Raw genomic sequence first — 20205 nt, forward strand, 5'->3', positions numbered from 1 at the left:
AATAAAGGACTCCCACTGCTTGGAAAATGGCAAATATCATCATTGCACCAACCTCCAGAAGCAGGAGTCCATACCTTTAGGCTCACTGCATCCTGGGGTTAGATACAACCTATAGAGATATAATCCTACATAAGACAGAATTCTTGTTTTAGGCATTTGACCATTCTAGTCGTCACTCAGTTTTTAAATGTCTTGTCATATTGTAATAAACTTGTTTAAAATAAGATTTCCAGAGTTGTCCACCAATGAAGAATTAATGGAATAAGCCAGATGATGAATTTATGGTCATTACTTTTCCAGAAACTACAAGCTATTTGGAGACCTCTCCCTGCTTGTTAACTTACCCTCAGTTACAGATGAGGCTAATGCAGGCATTGGTATCTCTGACATTGCTACAACTCTGAATCAAACAAGACATCTACCTTCACAATGTCTTTCATTGTCCACCTCCAGAAAGGCATAATCCCATTAAAATGAGTGGAAATGTGATGGGTAGAAGAATCTTGTAGAATAAAACATGAATTTAGGTCCCTGCAGAAGAGATTCTAAAAATGCGCTTGTGATGAAATCTTTACTTAATGTATACTAAATCGATCTTCTGTATATTAAGATAATTGAAAATTGATCTTGATGTGAATGGAATGGGAGAGGGAGCTGGAGATGGGAGGGGTGTAAGTGGGAGGGAAGTTATGGGGGGGGGGAAGCCATTGTAATCCATAAACTGTACTTTGGAAATTTATATTTGCTAAATAAAAGTTTTAAAAAAATGCGTTTGGAAATCTCATGCTGAATTTCCAAAGAGTACAACAAGAGTGAAATATTCAGGGTCCAGGCATTTAGCTTAGCAGTTAAGATGCTCATCTCTCACAAAAGAGAGGGGTTCAGTTCTCAGCTCTCATTCCTGGCTACTACTTGCTACTAGTGCAGACCCTGGAAGGCAAGGGTAATGGATTAGGTAATTCCGCTCCTGCCAGCCACTCAAGAGATCTGGGTTGTGTTCCTGGATCCCACTTCAAGCCTGGACTAGCCCTGGCTATTTCAGGTCTTTGGGGGAGTGATCTTTTTTTCTCTCTCTCTTTCCCCTGCCTCTTAAATAATGATAGATAAATAATTTTATTTTTAAAAAGTAAAATATCTTAAGTGAACCCATTATTGTCTCTGTTCTATATTATAGTTTCACTCCCATTTGTTGTTGTGACACCTGTGTACAAGAGTCTGTTGTCCAGAAATCCCTCCTTACCACATTAATTTGATTAACCTATTAATTTTTCCCACCATTCATTAACCCCTCTTCTGCCTTTATCACCTCTGTGTAGGCCCTCTCTTTACTTTAAGTGGAAGTTAGGATTCAGGGCTCTGTATTGATTCTTCCCGGGTACAAATACTGTATTCAATACCACTTAGTGACTATGCATAGAGAAATTTCAGCAAGAGGCTACACCTTCTCAGAATTTAGCTTAAAGATCTGTCAGTAGTGTAGAAAAATCTCAGTGTATCTTTTCTATTATCCACAAAGCAGCATTCATTTAACAACAGAAGCTCATATATCATATCATTGAAGGCATAACCTTGGTGCTAAGTAGCTGGTGAAGGCTTGGATGCAGTAAAGACCAATAGAAATCCATACAGTGGAAAGAATATGGTCAAAAAGAAAAGTTGTAATATTTGCAGTGACTCTTTATCCATAAGGATACGGTTGTTTCTTCATTCCTACTTAGCTATTTTCTCTCTGAAAATATAAACTGCAATACAAATTCCTTTGCCATTCACATTCTCACAAAGGATGCAATTTTGGACTTATTAAACAGTGGGAATTTGCTAAAGAAAGTGGCTCACTCCACTCAGAAGACTTGATTTATGGTTTTGTATTGGACTTTGCCCCTTGGCAGACTCTAACATTAGAAGGCCATGGAGCACTGGTAACTGAAGAACACACAAGCCGAGCTATTACATTTCAATGGAGTTTAGCAGATTTCTGTTTATTTCCAATGGTGGTAACATGTATTGAGAATTCATTGAAATGTGACCTTTCCATTACAACATCAACCTCCTCCACATCTAACAGCAAAAAAAGAAGAAGATATATATTTTCATTTTATAACTATTTATTTATATAAAAGGAACAGATTTTAGATATTATTATATGTACAGTTTTAATAGCATAATGATACTTTCCACCCTATCCTCCCTCCCTGCCTCATTCCCATCCTCCCTCCCCCTGGTTTTCTTTTAAATTTCACAATGACATAGTTTTAATACAGTTTATAATCACAAGCTTAACCCTCCACTAAATAAAGAACTCAACAAGTAGTCAGTAGAAAAACCACTGTTCCTCAAGAGTATAGACAAGGGCTAGAAACAATCAAATCTCAAAATGTCAATTTTGCTCATATACATGGTATTTTTTCAATGTAATTAAATGTATTTGCATAAACACATACTAAGCAACGGTTTAAGACTCATATACTTATTTGGCGTTATCTGTAACAAACCTTGCTGTCCACAAAGACACTGCTGTTCCCCATTGAGAACTGTACAGGAAATCCCCCCTGGATTTTTCCTAGTTTCCCTGTTTCTCTTTCTGCCTCTTCCTCTTTGAAAGGGGTTGAAATGGACCTACTCCACCCAGAAAAGCTTTTTGGAAAACACACTTGTAAGAAGCTTGAGTAGAAGCAGTCGGGGTACCTGTGGGCTGACACTTTATTTCTTATGGAGATAATAGAGTGTTAGTTTCTTGGGGGACATCTGTATCACAATTCCTTAAGTGAGTTACTGATGTCTCTGCAGAAGAACTGGGAACATTTTCAGTCTGACCCGAAGCTGAGCAGATGGTCATAGATGTGCCAGCACCTTGCAGGCTAAAATAAGGCTGGAATTTCCCACAGAAATTGATGCCAGTGTAGGAATAGATGTGGGACCCATCCACCATGTTGTAAAAGGACAAATCCCCAGCCTCCCAGTCCAGGAAAACTCCTATCCTCTCAGGGTAACTTCTTAGTGACAGAGACTCTGGCTTGGAGGTGAGGGTCGTGACCTTTCCTTCCTTGTAGGCCACCAACCAGAAATTCTTCTCTGTATTTTCCACAAACCACCCTGCTCTATTCACTGTTTCAGGACAAATACCCAGAGCCCATCGAGCTCCGTGTCCCATTTCTTTCTCCCCAAGTACTTTTACTTCCCAATAGCATCTCCCTGTGGCAAAGCAATTCTGACCCACAGCACTGAAGATGGTTCCAGACCCTCCTGTCCCCTGTGTTGTTGGAGGAACAACATTCTTTTCCAAAGAAACACGTTTTCCATCCCCAGATATGGTGAGGCCACGGTGAGCTGTGTTTTTATCCAGAGAAACATCCACTGCAGGGGTGGGGAAAACAAGGAAGAAAAGATCAGTCAGTCAGGGAGGCTTGTTGGCCCTAAGAAAGATGGAAACGCGGTGTAAGGACAAAGGAAGGAAATAGGACAAAGACAACCAAAGGGTAGGCAAGACAACCTGTGTTCTATTCCAGGAGACACATGAGGAAGTGGAAGTCCAGAGCTGGACAGGACTTCAGGTAACCGTCTGTTCCAGAATCTAGTCAGGATGACTGCTTTTGACAATCCTCAGCGTCGTGTATTTTAGGATGAGGTCTTCCACCCTTCTGTAAATAGCCTGTTATTTTTTTTCTTTCTCTTAAGAGTTAAGTCTTGTCATCTTCTCAGTCACTGTGTGCTTGCCTACATTTAAGCCTTTTCAGTATCATTTTTCTATGGGTTTATATAGTGACCAAATCATTTATTTCTCATGTACTCCTATTATATTTTTCTAATTGTGATTCAACAAGCTCTTTCCTGAGTCAGGCTGGTTATACAATAAACTTCCTTCTGACTGAAGCATTCTTCCAATGTTGTTCATGTGAAGAAATCCATGAATTTGCTGAAGTGCCAGCTTAAATAGTAATTCCGTTTAGGAAACCCTTTAATCCACTTTTTTCATTCTTGATAATCTCTTATTCCTTCAAAATATGTATCACAATTTATATGAATATTTTCCTATTAAGCCAGAGATCAGGATATATTTATTTACTTGGCACTGAATAAATAGTTATATAAAGATGCTCCTTGACTTACAGTGGGTCTAATAAGCCTGTTGTAAATTGACAATACCAAGTTGAAAATGTCCTTCATACACCTATTCTACCTAACATCCTAGAAAAGATTACCTGAAAAAAAAAGGCCTGAAACATAGCTGAGAGTGTAATACTGTAGGTAAGGGAGAAATGTGCTCCCTAACCAGGCAGCCGGGAGCCAAGCCTGCTTCCCTGTTGGACAGTAGAGGGGTGGATGCTCATTCCTTGTTCAGACTGCACAGCCGTTGGAAGCCACGGATGCTGGGTCTCACGCTCTCTCATGCTTGCTCCAGGCAGGATGTTGGACTTCTTGCAGTACAGTCTGTCTGGTGCGGTTGCCTCCTTCTTCTTCATCCTGCTGACCCTGAAGCCTCCAGGTATGATCCCCTTCTCCCCTTTCTACACACTGTAATGCTCTGGAGATCCAGTCCTGGGGCTCAGTCCTAAGGACTGGCACAAGATTTCAGAGCGTGGGCCCAATGGCCAAAGCACCTGAGTTCCAAAACGGGTTCCTCCACTTCCAGCTGTGTCACCCTGGGGAAGTTATCTGAGCCTCTTATGCTTTGGTTTCTCCACATTTATGGTCAGAACAATGACAGTATGTACACCTGAAGGTTGAGCATCAAATGAGACCATGAATGAGAAACGCCTGACCAGTGGCTGGAACTTGTTAGTGTTTTCATCTATTCTCCTACTTCCGTGAACTTGGGGGTAAGACAAAGAGCTACTTCTTTTTTATTTTCTAAAGATTTTGTTTTTACTTATTTGAGAGTCAGGAAGGAAGAGAGAGAGAGAGAGGAGAGAGAGGAGAGAGAGTAGAGAGAGTAGAGAGGAGAGAGAGAGAGAAAGAGAGAGAGAGAGAGATTCCATCCACTGATTCACTCTCCAAATGGCCAAAAACATCTAGGGCTGGGCCAGGCTGAAGCCAGTAGCCAGGAACTCCATCTGAGTCTCCCACAGGGCACTTGGGCCACCATTCACTGTCTTCCCAGGTGCATTATCAGGGAGCTGGGTCAGAAGTGGAGTAGCCAGGACTTGAACCAGCATTCTGATATGAGGTAACAAGCATTGTAAATGGCGACTTAACCTGCTGCACCACAATGCCAGCCTCATACCATGAACTCAGTAACATAAAAGTGCTTGGAAATAAGAAATTAGAAGGAGACTTCCAAGAAATGGACTTGGAAGCCTCAGTGGTTGACTTGTTTTTTAAAGATTTATTTATTTATTTGAAAGTTGGAGTTACACAGAGAGAGAAGGAGAGGCAGAGAGAGAGAGAGAGAGAGAGAGAGAGAGGTCTTCCATCTGATGGTTCACTCCCCAGTTGGCCACAACAGCCAGAGCTGCACTGATCTGAAGCCAGGAGCCAGGAGTCTCTGCCGGGGTCTCCCACGTGGGTGCAAGGGCCCAAGGACTTGGGCCATCTTCTGCTGCTTTCCCAGGCCATGGAAGAGAGCAGGATCAGAAGAGAAGCAGCTGGGACTTGAACTGGCACCCACATGGGATGCTGGCACAGCAAGTGGCAGCTTTACCTGCTGTGCCACAGCACAGGCCCCAATAGTTGAATTTTGTCAGTCAAAATGTTATACCTTGAAGTAAAATTATGAAATGTGGATGTCAGAGAGAAAAATCAGAGCCCCAAGGAAAACATAGAATGGCAATTTGATAAAAAAATAAAAAAAACAAAAAACAAACAAACAAACACATCTTGTGAAGACGTCAGAAGGTGGACTGCAGACTTGGTGCCGTGGAAGTTTTGTGAGGTTCTGAGGCCGCCGTCCTCTCTCAGTCATGCTGTGGTTTCCTAGTCTGTAAAGGACTGGCATAGCCTCAGCCCTTGCTTCATATTTGGAATAAAAAATACAAACAGATCTCCACCCAAGTTTAATGATGACTTTTTGAGCAGCATCTATTTGACAAGGAAAGGTTTGCCCCTGGAGGACGAGTGTGCACAAAGGTCAGGTGGCTGTGGGGCATTTAGATAGAAAGAGCACAGCATAAATGACAGACGAGGTCCTGAAAGTAACAACGCGTGCCAATATTAAACATCTCTGATGTGCAGGTAGCAAGGAAGGTCAGACATGATTTAGAATTGGATTGGAGGACTCAAACTCTCTATGGACCACTGTGCTTAACCCACCACAGAGAGTCCTCATGGACCATGCATTGTACTTAATTCAGTCACTGCAGTCACCTTCTTTAGAGAAAGGATAAGAAAAAAGAAAACCTCAGGGCCTTACCTAGACAAGAGTGAGTGATCCTGAGATGCCAAAAAGACTAATCGATGAGTTCCTTATCTAAATTTTAAGAAACTAATTAAAATGTTAATCACTAATAAGTTTTTAATAAATAAATAAATTTATGTATTAACTTCCCTGAGTACAAAAACAACCCAGACATGATAGTTTTAGTGTCTTAAAGATGAAGAAATTAAGATCATAAACCTCAAAGACTTACTGAGAATAATAGATTTGCTCCAAATTGTCCAGCTAGTGTGTGACAGGTTTGGCTTTTGTGCTCAAATTTTTGAACTACATTTTCTTTCAGTACACAAGGTTGTGACTGTAACAAAGGAGTGCACAAAGAATCCTGGTGGAGTTCTCTAAAACGTTGAGAGCAAAGCCCACCCCCTCTGTCTTTGTAGGTTGGACAACACAGGCAAGCACACTGGTCCTCCTGCTGGCGCTTCCGGCTGACACTTCCTCTTTTGTGCTCTGCTTTGTAGATGACTTCAGAGTGACTGGTCCTTCCCATGCTATTGTGGCTATGGTGGGGGAAGAGGCCCTACTCACCTGTCAGCGCCTTCCCAAGAAGACTGCAGTGCACACGGAGGTGAGGTGGTACCACTCAGAGCCCAGCGCACCTGTAATTGCATACCGGGATGGAGCTGGGATGACTGAGGTGCAGAAGGAGGAGTACCAAGGCCGAGTCGAGTGGATAGAAGATGGCATCGCAGAGGGACGTGTGGCTCTGAAGATACACAGCATCCAGGCTTCCGACAACGGGCAATACTGGTGCCGTTTCCAAGAGGGCAACTATTATAGTGAAACAAGCTTGCTGCTCAAAGTAGCAGGTGAATATCTAGGAAAAGACGTAGGATTCTGGAGAGGAGCTTATTAACATGTGGGAAGGTTATTGGCAGTTGAAGAATTCCCTTTGAGTCGTCAAAGCCATTCCTGGTGCCCCATAGTCTACTCTGAGGCACTTGAAACAAACGGTTCTGAAATCTTTAAAACAAGCTCACTTGTGAAATATTCTTCCAAATTTAAAACTTACACAGTTGACTGTTCTTGAGGATTATTTGAAATATAAAACATATAGTTCCTAGAAACTTTGAAAGAATTATTTACCTGTTTGTAAAGCAGAGTCATGGGGGCAGGACACCTTGCATCTCTGGTTCACTCCCCAGATGGCTGCAACAGCTCAGTTTGGACCAGGCTGAAGCCAGAAACTCCATCTAGGCCTCCCACCTGAATGGCAGGAACTCAAGTACTTGAACCATCATCTACTGCTTCCCATGTGTATAAGCAGGGTGGTGGATCAGAAGCAGAGTGGCTGTGACTCAAACCCCACTGCCTCATGGAATGTGGGCATTCCAAGCAGTGGCTTAACATGCCAGCTGCAGCACCTACCCCATTCATTAGCAGTTTTTCTGAGGTAAGAGCTTGTGCCACCTAAGGTTGGTGTGCCAGAGCAAGTTGACTGCTGAGTGAGTGAGCCCAGCTCCTGCTCCTCATCTGTGTCTCAGTGGAAGCAGTTGTTCCTTATCCCCCTTGCGGACTTCAAAAAGTCCATGGAAGTGGAATTAAAAGCTTAATTTATTTTGGTGGAAAATTTTTGAAATCTATGCATGGTAATCTCACGATAGGCATTTTCTGTGAACTTTCTGGAGAGTCCTTCTGTTTGGGGTGACTGAGGTGTGAGAACTTTGCTTTGTCAATGCCCTGGTCAGAGAGCCAGTGATGAGGCTGAAGAGGTTAACACTGTGCTCTCACAGAGATGTTCGTGCTCCACCATTCAACAAACGGGGCACTTGCAGGAGGTGTAGGGACACCCTGTGAATGGCAGTTTCTAAAGAATGCTGTTGTATTCTTCCATTCTCTGCTTCACACCCCAAATGTGGCCTAGATCTACCATGGCTAAGCCCAGGAGCCTGGAACTCTGTCCCTATCTCTCACATTGGCTCAGGGGCACAAGTCGTTGGGATGTCTTCCAGGTGCATTTGCAGAGAACTGGAACAGCTGGGACTTGAACTGGTGCTCACACTGGATGCTGGCATTGCAGGTGGCAGCTTAACGTGCTACACCACAACACCAGCCCCCAACTTTCCTGTTAATACTGCTTTTGCTGTATTTTACAGGTTTTGGTACTTTGTGAAAATATAGTTCCCTTTGAGTTTGGGAAGTGTAGTGTAGGACAGAGAAAGAACTTCATGGCTCTGTAAGTTATCCTAAAGTAGGATTTCTCAAAGCCACTCTTGCCATTGAAGGGGATATCTAGACACAAGGAACTCTGCATGGAACTTGCATTCCACACACTGCAGTTTATGTCTATCCCAAGGTCACTACCACCAACCTCCCCCCACAAAAAAAGCAGAGAGAGAGGAGATTAATTCTCTTTCAGGTGATTTGTGACTTTATCTTTAATATTGTTATTAAATATAAACAATTCCATATTGTTTAAATTAGATCATATTATCATCTGAAATGTCAAAAAGAAGTGCCTGATACAAATAATATTAAGATTAAAAGGCAGGGTTAGTGGCATCAAAGAATTCATGGGTCAGTGATGACACATCTTTGTTTGCTGTATTAAAGAAAGAAGTAAAATGTTATTGTATCTCCTGTCTCCTATTCCCCTGTCTGCATCTGAAGAAGCATACACTCAGATGCTGAACTTAAAAGATACTATAAGGGCTGGCACTGTAGCATAGAGGGTAAAGCTGCTCCTGTAGTGCAGGCATCCCATGTGGGCACTGGTTCGAGTCCCAGCTGCTCCACTTCCAATCCAGCTCTCTGCTGTGACCTGGGAAATCAGTAGAAGGTGGCCCAAGTCCTTGGGCCCCTGAGCCCATATGGGGGACCTGAAAGAAGCTCCTGGCTTTGGACCAGCCGAGCTCTGGCTGGCTATTTGGGGGAGTGAACTAGCAGATGGAAGTCTTTCTCTCTGCCTCTGTAACTTTACCTTTTAAATAAATAAATAAATCTTTTTTAAAAAAGAAAAGATACTGACTGGAGAATGAAGGAAGTGGACCTGAACTCCAGATCTGATGAGAAGAACGCCTTAGACCACCTTCTACTTTCCTGGCCCCTGAGCGCCCACCCTCTCCCGTGGGCAGCATCACTGGGATCCCACTGTGTGTGATTTGTGCTGCCATCATTTGGGGTTCAAGGCTGTGACTTCTCTCCACAGGCCTGGGGTCAGCCCCTCAGATCCACATGGAGGGGCCTGTGGGAGGTGGAGTGCAGCTTGTGTGCACTGCAAAGGGCTGGTTCCCGGAGCCGCAGGTGCGCTGGGAGGATGGCCAGGGAGAGCAGCTGCTGTCTGTCTCTGAGCATCACATCCAAGATGAACATGGTCTGTTCTACGTGGAAGCCACCCTTGTGGTCAGGGATGCCTCCGCAGAGACCGTGTCCTGCCTCATCCACAACCCTGTCCTCATCCAGGACAAGGTGTCTGTCATCGCCCTCTCAGGTCAGTGCTCCGCCCTGGGACCAGCTTGCTCAGGGAGCCATGGCGCCTGTGTTTCTGGTCAGGACAAATCTCACGTTTAGTAATCTCTATTAAAACCTATAAAACATTTATAATTGGAATAGATGCACTGTATTTTGACTAAATAACTGTTGAAAGTACTGCAGTTATTTTCAAATTCTACCTTGTTTCTGCATTGATTTTTTAACCACAAGTATTCTTAGGAAAACAAAACTATATTCCTTCAACTGAATTTTTTTCCTATGCTGCATTCTGCCAATTAGGCCTAGGGACCTATCAGACAAAAATAAGCAAGGTGGAGAAAACTACTTACGTAGCATCTTAATAGTGTTCTCACTTATAAAACAACAAGAACAACAAAAACCAAAGAAAACCCAATAAAATGATATAGTGTTAAATTTCTCATGTCACTATAAAAATAACAAAAATATTTTCAAATAATTTTACTGGCTTAATCCTATTGATAAATTATTTAATGATAAAGATCATATTTATCTATATAGCTATAAATAGATATTTTGAATCACATAGGTTATTGACTTTGAATCACAAAACTGGATTAAGATTTTTGAGGCTGTATTTATTATTCTGATTCATGTAAATGAGAAAAGAAAAATTAAATGTTATGTGTTGATGTTAAAAGAAGACATATATATTTATAAAATATTAACTATTAACATTTAATTTTTCTTTACTCATTTACATGAATCAGACTAATATATTTGTGAATATATATATATATATACATACATGAGCTTATAATGTCTCAGTTTGGAATTACAAATGTGAAGTTTATGTCCTCATATTTTTATATTTTCTGAGTATTTACAAAATTAATGTGTATGCTTTTTATAACTGGTAGTTAAATATCTGCAGAAACAAACAGAATTATTGGGTGATAATACTGAGAGCATTTTTTTGTTGTTCAGAAAAAAGGAAAACTAGCAGGAATACTAGATGATCTGTGGTAAAAAAAATCAACATTTTTCATCATTTCACATTGCATATTGAACTCTCCAATGAAATGTAGAACTTGCTTTGTTTCATTTTACTGTACTTGATTTATTTTATCTTTTTAGATAACTTTTCTCCTTTCTTTCAGACCAATTTCCTCAATATGTTATTCTCATTCTTTTTCCAGAGAAATTCCAGTCTGAGATGGGTGAGTAGGACCTGCCCCTCCCCCCATGCCTGGTGAGCCTTGTGGGCACACAGCTTGTGGCACCAGGCTGAGACCGTGTAACCCAAATGGGAAACCAAGGCATGGATTCAACAAGTCTTAGGCTCCGTTCATATTGGTGGGACTGGCCAAGTGCAGGCTACCACGGTCTCTTTTAGGGCCTTTCCCACTGTATATCTGCCAGGGGGGTTCCAGCGAGCCTCAGATGGACACCTAGATGACACAGACACCACCTCTGCTCCGTGTAGGAGACGAAAGAGCTGCCTTCTGAGTGTTTGGCAATGGCACCTGGCAGTTGGCCAGCCCTGGGGGCCATTTTCAAACTTTCCTAGAGTGAGAAAGGGCGGTGTCTTCATCATAATTGGAGGTCACTGCCTCCACTCTCTAACCCTGCCATGGGTTTTGCACCTGCTCCTCATCCCAGTAGATCCCCGAATTCATCACTACAGAGAGGAGGCTGTTACTTTCTTTCCCAGGTGCCACCTGGAACCCTATGACTGGGGTGATAACTTTCTTGCATTTTTTTAAACTTTATGGTTGGGCTGTTGCTCTTATTTTATTGTAGTGCAGTTAAGTGGTTTAAAAAATAACTTGTTGTAACCTCTTTCATTTTCTGTTTTTCCACCTTACACGCCTTACTCCTGTCCAAGGTCTCTTCTACCAGCCCATGGTGGCTGCTTCTGCCCCAGTGCATATGAACCTGGGTCACTCATTTCCTTCTCCCATAAATGCCCACCCACCCTCCATCGAGACACCTGTCACAGGAATGTGTGTGCATTTGTGTGTGTGCCCCCACGTGTGTGTCAGTAGAGCTTAAGTATACCTTTCCTTTCAGTCTGTGTGAGAGTTATTGAGGAAGATCAGGGTAACACACCCTGATTTCTGTTAGATTCTGGAGTGAAACATTTGACCCCATCAGACCATAAAGATAAGGAATGGGCCTTAGGTCAAAGGTAACTCCATATTCTGGGGACAGACAGGTGCCTGTGAGCCCTATCCGTCTAAGGCAGCTCGTCTTCTGCCTGTTCTGACAGAAACCTTAACCCATGGAGCTTGTTAGTGACAGATCAGGACTTCAATTTGGTGTTTGGAGTAGGTTGACCCAACTGTTGTCCCACAGTGAGATTTGAGGTAAAGAATCATCCCTGAGGCCAGCACCGTGGCTCACTAGGCTAATCCTCCGCCCACGGCGCTGGAACCCCGAGTTCTAGTCCCGGTTGGGGCGCCGGATTTTGTCCTGGTTGCTCCTCTTCCAGTCCAGCTCTCTGCTGTGGTCTGGGAATGCAGTGGAGGATGGCCCAAGTGCTTGGGCCCTGTACCCACATGGGAGACCAGGAGGAAGCACCTGGCTCCTGGCTTCGGATCGGCGCAGCGTGCCAGCCACAACACGCCAGCCATAGCGGCCATTTGGGGGTGAACCAGTGGAAGGAAGACCTTTCTCTCTGTCTCTCTCTCTCACTGTCTAACTCTGCCTGTCAAAAAAAAAATAAATAAAAAGAATCATCCCTGAGTTCTCTGAGCCACCTCCACATGCCCATTGTAAACCAGGGACACAAAATGCAATCCCTGTCAGGTTCTTCCCAAATCATGCTCACTTCTGGGAACACAGACAAGGTGGAAAATTTGAGCTTCATTTTGCCCACTGTCAGGCTGGGGGAGAAGGGCTGAGCCCCAGGAGCTTGGAGGGTGGTGTGCTGAATGGCTGAAAGGCCCAGGTGCTCTGTGGCTGTCTCTGTGCTTTTGCCATGAATTAGAGGCCAAGAGAAAGGACCCACACACGAGGTTGCTGCAAACCCAGCCTGCTCACAGGTCCTGAGACTAAAACTCCAGTTCCTACTCTGGCAAAATATGCTATTGGTTTGTAAAAAACAGTGACTGGTTACTTGAAATATTATGTTCCAAGCAATATGCCAAGTGCTTTGTAAGAATTGTTTCATTTTTTCTTATAGTTATAAAGGTTAACAGATTTATCCTCATTTTCTATTTAGGAAGCAATCTTAGAGGCGTGTGTGGTTTGCTGAAAACTGTAAGAAATTCTGGTGTTTTCCTTTATAATCATTGTCTATCTAACCTAAGAGTGCAAGTTCTTGGTCACCACAGTTTTGGCAACCCACTAGTCTCTATTTTTCCCTTCTTTAAAATGAACAGATTGAACTTAAGTTGCAAGATAGTGCCCAGTTCTACTACACTGGATGTAAGGTGAATCAACTTGGCATTCAGTGATGAGAGCACGTCACTGAAGGTGCTGATTGACAGCACAGGGAGGGTAGGATGACAAGACTGTCCGGTTTCAGGGGATTAGCACACAATTCAGTGCACTTCACACGACAGATGTGATTTAATTTTCAAGTGAGTATTCAGAAGGATTTCAGGAACATACATCCAATATTAAAAAACCAGACAATAAATCTGAGCACTAATGGTGTGAAAGGCTGGATGCTAAAATTTATAGGAAAAGGAGATTATATACAGCTCCCCAGGTGATCATATTTGTATAGAATACCAATTATTAATATTAAGATATAATGATTTACCTAGAACTTTAAACTTTGAATTCAGGAGAAATGGGAGCTTTGTATATCTATAATACTCCCAATTAACTGAATTCCATATTTATATTTTGCTTCCTTTAGTTCCCATTAAAACCAACATTAGCTCTTTTTTTTTTTGACTGGCAGAGTTAGACAGTGAGAGAGAGAGAGACAGAGAGAAAGGTCTTCCTTCTGTTGGTTCACCCCCCAAATGGCTGCTACAGCCAGCGCGCTGCGCCAATCCAAAGCCAGGGACTGGAATCTGGGGTGCCGGTGCCGCAGGCGGAGGATTAGCCTAGTGAGCCGTGGCACTGGCCTAACATTTGCTCTTAATTACCCATGTCTAGTAGGGTAAACTGGTTTGAGATTTGATATGTGCCACAGGTCACAGACAAGGGGAAAAATCCTCCTAACAATGACAGAGAAGAAGAAATGGCCTTTTCCATTAAGTAATTTGAGATTTATGGGTGAAAAAATAGTAGCAAACTATTGCTCAGTTTATTTTTTTCGGATTCTTACCCTTGTCTTCGGATTTCAACAAATATACATGGGATGATGATAATATTGCTTTTGGTAAATTTTAAAAGATAAAGCAAAAACATATTGGAAATAACTGGAGTCACATTTTAGATAGACTAGAAGGGAATAATCTGAATGCTAAAATTGTGTTGACAGTGAATTTCTTCTCTAGAAATACGCTTTGCAGATTTTGACTATGATATAATAAGGACGTTATGGTTTTGGCCATTGATTTCTGTGCAGAGAATCTGAAACTGTATGCCCGTATTTCTATTGTAAGTGGTCTCAGCATGTATTAAACCATCTTTACATTTGTCAGAAAATGACAACCTTCGAATTATAATAGAGCAAAGTTGGCAGGGCATGGCCTGTGGGAATTGAAATTGTTATACAGCTGTGGTCCAGGAAAGCCCTCAGTGAAGATCTTGTCCATACTGGTAGAACTTGGATTCATGGTTGTACCGCATTCTGCGTTCTGTCAAGAGCACCAATTCTTCCTCTTAAGGTTTTACTCTAAATTATGTGAGGACGTTGTATCTGGTATGTGTCTTTAAATTCACATACATATAACCTTGGCTGGACTGGACTTACGAGGTACCAGAAATACTAACATGAGGAAGATTTCTTCAATTATCTCACTAAAAATCCACAAGAGACCCATTTACAACTCCTTCCCAATTATCAAGTTTAAAGCATTTGCATCTTGCCCATACTCCTCTGGTCACATTGTATGGTGATCCAAGGGCTTTATCTTGGTCATTTTGTTTAATCTCACAGCAACTGAATGATTTTGGCAATAATATGACATCTTTATGTTTTTTTTTTTTTTTTTTTTTTTTGACAGGCAGAGTGGACAGTGAGAGAGACAGAGAGAAAGGTCTTCCTTTTGCCGTTGGTTCACCCTCCAATGGCTGCCGTGGCTGGCGCGCTGCGGCCAGCGCACCGCACTGATCCGATGGCAGGAGCCAGGAGCCAGGTGCTTTTCCTGGTCTCCCATGGGGTGCAGGGCCCAAGCACCTGGGCCATCCTCCACTGCACTCCCGGGCCACAGCAGAGGGCTGGCCTGGAAGAGGGGCAACCGGGACAGAATCCGGCGCCCCGACCGGGACTAGAACCCGGTGTGCCGGCGCCGCTAGGCGGAGGATTAGCCTAGTGAGCCGCGGCGCCGGCCGACATCTTTATAGTTTAAGAAAGTGAGAGACATATTAAGAAATAGTTTAATATCATCCAGATTTGAAGTGATAGTGTTCATTTTATCCTGTGATGTTTAATGATGGAATCATTTTATTATTGATCCGTAAACTGAATAAATTACAGGCAGGGGTGAGTGGTGGTTCAATCAGTGATTGGGATTGGCACACATCATGAGATGGCTTTTCCTTGGACAAGAATGACCTCTATACTGAGTCTGTGAAACCCTCATCTTTTCAAAAGCCAGCCTTGGACATCACACGGGGGTGTTCTTGAATACTGGAGATGTCGGTGCAGGTGGCAGCATTTACTTCACTTTTATTCTTTCCTTTGTGTTTTGTCTTTGTATTTACCAGCTTCCCTAACAGTGATTGGGCCTTCCCATCCCATCCTTGTCAGGGTGGGAGAAGATGTGGAGTTAACCTGTTACCTGTCCCCCAAGGTGAATGCACAGAACATGGAGGTGAGGTGGGTCCGATCCCACTGTTACCCAGCTGTTCAAGTGTATGTGGACGGGGACCATGTGGCTGGAGAGCAGATGGTGGAATACAGAGGGAGGACTGCTCTGGTGGGTGATGCGATCCACGAGGGGAGACTGACACTGCAGATACATGGTGCCAGGACTTCAGATGATGGGCAGTACCGGTGCCTTTTTGAAATTGATGATGTCTACCAGGAGGCCAGCATGGATCTGAAGGTGGTAGGTAAGGATTCTAGACATGTGTCCTGGGTTCAACACCTATTCCTAACATATTGACATGCTAACTCCTAGGACATTTCTCTGGCATTTGAAATTTTCTTATCAAATGTGTATTGAATCCTCTGGTGCCCAGAACTGTCACAGACACTTAAAGATCACAAGCTTAAATGGACCAAAGTTAATTCTTTGAGTATAGAACTTGTATTCTTTTCAATCTGTCCATAAAGTAACCATATGTTTAGGGACATCTACTCCCTAATTTTACACAGAACTCATTATTTCTCATTTTGTTATTAAATTTCTGAAAAATGCGATTATCAGGAAGTGTAATAATTTGTAGACAAAAGTAGATCTATCATGGAAACAAAAATGAAGATTGGCATGCATGCCAGGGATGGAGAAGATGAAACCACTTCCCGCCTCACTGCTGATATTTGTGAGAATTGATTTTCCAGGGATAGCAAATGCTGTTGAAGACAGGCCAAAATCCTGGATGTTACACAAGTTCCTCCCATGCATTCTGAATCTAAATTAGAAAGCACACTTAGCAAGTATCCATAGGAGGACACATCAAGAAGTAAATGGGCTCCGTTGTTTTCTGCCATTGGACGTAGATACTTTTAAGAGTTTGAGAGAACACTCTTACTATGTTTTATCTTGCACATGTGATCCATGCCTTGGTAAAGTTATTTTGTTCTCGGGGACAGAAGAAAAAGGTTTGGTATGGAATTGTGTTTTACTTATTAATCTATCCGAGGGTGATTTGGCAAAGCAACAACAACAACAACACCCAAACAGAAATTACACACAAGACAAGACATGCTCCAGCTGCTTTCGTCTGAGTGGAGCGGATTGCCCCTTAAGATCTGCTGTCTCCCGCAAGCCCTCTGAGTCCCCTCCTCCCTCCCAGGGAGTCACTGACTGTAGATCTGAGATCTCTCTTCCCCAGGAGTGGGCTCTTCCCCACTGATCACCATGGAAGGACTGAAGGATGGAGACATGCAGCTGATGTGCACTTCGGACGGGTGGTTCCCACAGCCCCTTGTGCAGTGGATGGACAGACAGGGAGAGGCAATGCCGTCGTTTTCTGAGGCCCTGAGTCAAGACAGCCGTGGGCTGTTCCATGTGGAGACGGCTTTATTGGTGGCAAGGAGCTCCATTGTGAACGTGACTTGTTCCATCAGCAACCCCCTTTTGGGTGAGAGGAAAACAGCATCCTTTTCTTTCTCAGGTGGGTGATGCCATTTATTTCTGCTAAGTTTGGGAAATAATTGTCAAGACCAACCCAGACTTATTTGTTTTATTACTTCTCATGAAACACCTGCTATCTCTCGCAAATCTGATCTTTAGGAGATCCACTCCTCCGAGTTTCTCCCTCACACACCCGCCAAGATCCCTAAAGTTAGGCTTATTACTGGGTATACACTAAGTTCCATTTTACTGTATCTGAAAAATCCCTTCTTCTATTGTGAAAATAAATAGCACTTTGCTTGTGTTTTCCCCTCATGGTGAGTTTTCTTGCAGATCAGAAATCAATTTTCCAGGAAGGAACACTTGGTTAGGATACCCACATCACTTATTGGAGTGCGTGGGGTCAAGTCCTGGCTCCACTTCCAATTCCAGCTTCCTGTTAATGTGCATCCTTGAGGCAACAGGTGGTGGCTTATATACCTGGGAGTGAGTGTTGGAGTTCCCAGCTCCCAGCAGTAGCTGTTATGGGCATTTGGAGAACGAACCAGTAGGTGGGAGATCTCTGTGCCTCTCTGCCTTTTGAATTCATAAAGTAGACAAATTTTAAAAGTTTTTGGAAAAAAAAACCCAATTTTCCTTATTGCCTGTTCATGGTTGTGGACTGTGCGATTTTATCCTTTTGCACTTCAGCTATTCCAGGGATGGTGTGATGTAGTTGGGAAAGATAGGGGGAAACATTTGTGGGTGTTGCATGTGTGTTTCTGAGAGGAGTAAGCACTAAAGCAAGACACAAACGTGTTCTCTCCTCAGCATCCATGGAGCAGGCAGGAGTGGACCAAGTGCCTCCTCAAGAGGCCCAATTCTCATCTCCTCTCCAGGCAGGGAGCCACTCAGATGAAAAGAATAATCTCGATATTCTCCCATTTCATTAATGGGGCTCTGGGGTTTCCATTTCAGAGTCCAGGATGAATTTGTTGTGGATCATACTGCTTATGTTGGGATTGCTTCTTGTTGTGGCTGTAGGCCTGAGTAGGAGGAAGAGCCGTAAGAAAGGTAAGTTAGAAGAGTGGCAGGGTGCAGTATACTTGGTGATGGGAAGCTCACTACTCCCTCTTGCCGGCCTCTCTTTTCAGCCATCACACATAACAGACACTCAGTAAATATTTAGTAATTAGCAAGACATCAAAATCTATGGTTTCCATTTACATAATTGAGGATCAGTGCTGCATGAGATTGGAATTTGCAGCAGTGGTAGAAGCCAAAGGACTAAGCAGCAGCAATTTGCTTTCCTACTGTCTGTTCCCCAGTGATTTAGTAAAGGGAGAGGAAGAGGTTAGTGCACAGTTGTCCTTGTTTCCAAGCTGAAAGCTTGGAAATGCTGGCGTGGGCATTTTCATTTCATTAAGGTCTTTGTACACGTGGTGACCCCCATATTGGTGATTCCCGCTCTGCTGATAAGGACTTCTCATATATGGATAGAGAAGCTGTTTTGTGTGCTCCAGAAAGTTCTTTCACTTTAAATTTTTTGGGTCACTGAGACTTATGCTTACCTGTTGATGGCTTGAAGTTGATACTTTCTGTTATTGGGTCATTATCACAGATTTTCTTTCTTTACAGCAGATGTGATACCAGATCTAAATACAGCACATTCAAGATCGATTGATTCTGAGGAAACCACGGATATGACCCATGGACATTTGAACAGCCAGATACCCAACAGAGATCTGACTACCTGCTCCTCGTGCAGGGCCAGGAGGCACACAAGCCAGGGAGGCGGGACTGAGAGGTGGAGGGTGAGAACAGGAGGGGAAAGCTCCCCAGTGTTGTAAAGGAAGATGTTGTGAGGAAAGGCATCACCTCTGTGTCACCTGAGACTGAGGTCTATTGCAGTGGATCATTATGGAAATGAGGACTGGGAGGCCAGCATTGTGGTGCAGTGGGTTCAGCTGTAGCTTGCAATGCTGATGTCCCACATCAGAATGCTGGTTGGAGTCCTGGCTGCTCCACTTCTAATCCAGCCCCTTGCTAATGCACCTGGGAAGGCAGCAGAGCATGGCCCATGTGCCTGGGTCCCTTCCATCTACATAGGAGACCTGGTTGGAGTTCCAAACTCCTGGCGTCTGTCTGTCCCAGCCCTGGCTGTTGCAGCCATTTGGGGAATAGAACAAGGTATGAAAGATCTGTCTCTTTTTTTTCTCTTCATACATGCACACACACATGTATACATATATCCTCCCTCTCTCCTTTTCAAATAAGTAAATAAATATATTTTTTAAAAAGGAAGTGCATACTGAGCCATCATCCATTCTCCAAATCTCTGCGTGAAAGTGGTTCATGGATCAGAACGTCCATGGGTCAGAATCTCCTTGACTAGATCTCAAACACCTCTCCTCGCACAACATGACCAACATACACCACATCTGCACCTGCCCCAAACCTTCCTGCTCTGGGGCTCTGCATTCTCTGGTATGCCGATGGAGGTTCTCCAGAGTATTTCATAGACTGAGGAGAGCCTCTTCAACAACCTTGGAATCTGGAAATCAGGGTTGCATTCTGATTCCCAGATGTATTTCTCCTGTTACCAACGGCTTGAAAGGGGCTTGCGTGATCATCAAGGAACTGAGAGTGCTTTACCCTCACTCCAGCCGCCAACATGATCCAAGGCTGAAACTGCCAGGGATATGTCCTAGTTCAAGCTCTGTGATACCCACCTACTGATCACAATCTGACATCTGATTAGCTGCACAACCTCTCTTTGCCTCAGTTTCCATATCTAGCAATCGGTTAATGATATTGCATCCCTTATGAACTTATATTTGAGACTGGCTCACAATGGATCCATGGCTCCTTCTGTCCCTCCTTGCTTGTCTGTAAATAACAGACCCACTTCGCATACCCTCTTGTGTGTGTGTGTGTGCCCCATCTCACCGGGCACAGATAAGCAGGTAACCAGTGCATGGTGAACTTAGACAGTAGCCCATATTGCAATGGGTGTGAGAATATGGAGTATATGTATTATTCTTCCACAAGTGTTTACATATTTATTTTATTTAAAAAATTTCAATTCAGTAAAAT

The 20205-nt window shown here is 43.3% G+C and overlaps 1 protein-coding gene across 1 annotated transcript; it reads left to right on the forward strand.

Moving 5' to 3' along the window:
- Nucleotides 1-4404: 4404 nt before the first annotated feature.
- Nucleotides 4405-19407, forward strand: LOC100348151 (butyrophilin-like protein 2). The gene is made up of 8 exons (XM_051835596.3): nucleotides 4405-4483; nucleotides 6832-7179; nucleotides 9519-9800; nucleotides 10960-10980; nucleotides 15596-15943; nucleotides 16889-17170; nucleotides 18088-18183; nucleotides 18748-19407. Exons 1-8 carry the CDS (start codon nucleotides 4405-4407, stop codon nucleotides 18957-18959), a joined length of 1668 nt encoding a protein of 555 aa, XP_051691556.3. The 3' UTR covers nucleotides 18960-19407.
- Nucleotides 19408-20205: the final 798 nt, after the last annotated feature.

Source organism: Oryctolagus cuniculus, chromosome 5 (assembly GCF_051225735.1).
Source record: "Oryctolagus cuniculus isolate XC-2025 breed Fujian yellow rabbit chromosome 5, ASM5122573v1, whole genome shotgun sequence".
Classification (NCBI taxonomy): domain Eukaryota; kingdom Metazoa; phylum Chordata; class Mammalia; order Lagomorpha; family Leporidae; genus Oryctolagus; species Oryctolagus cuniculus.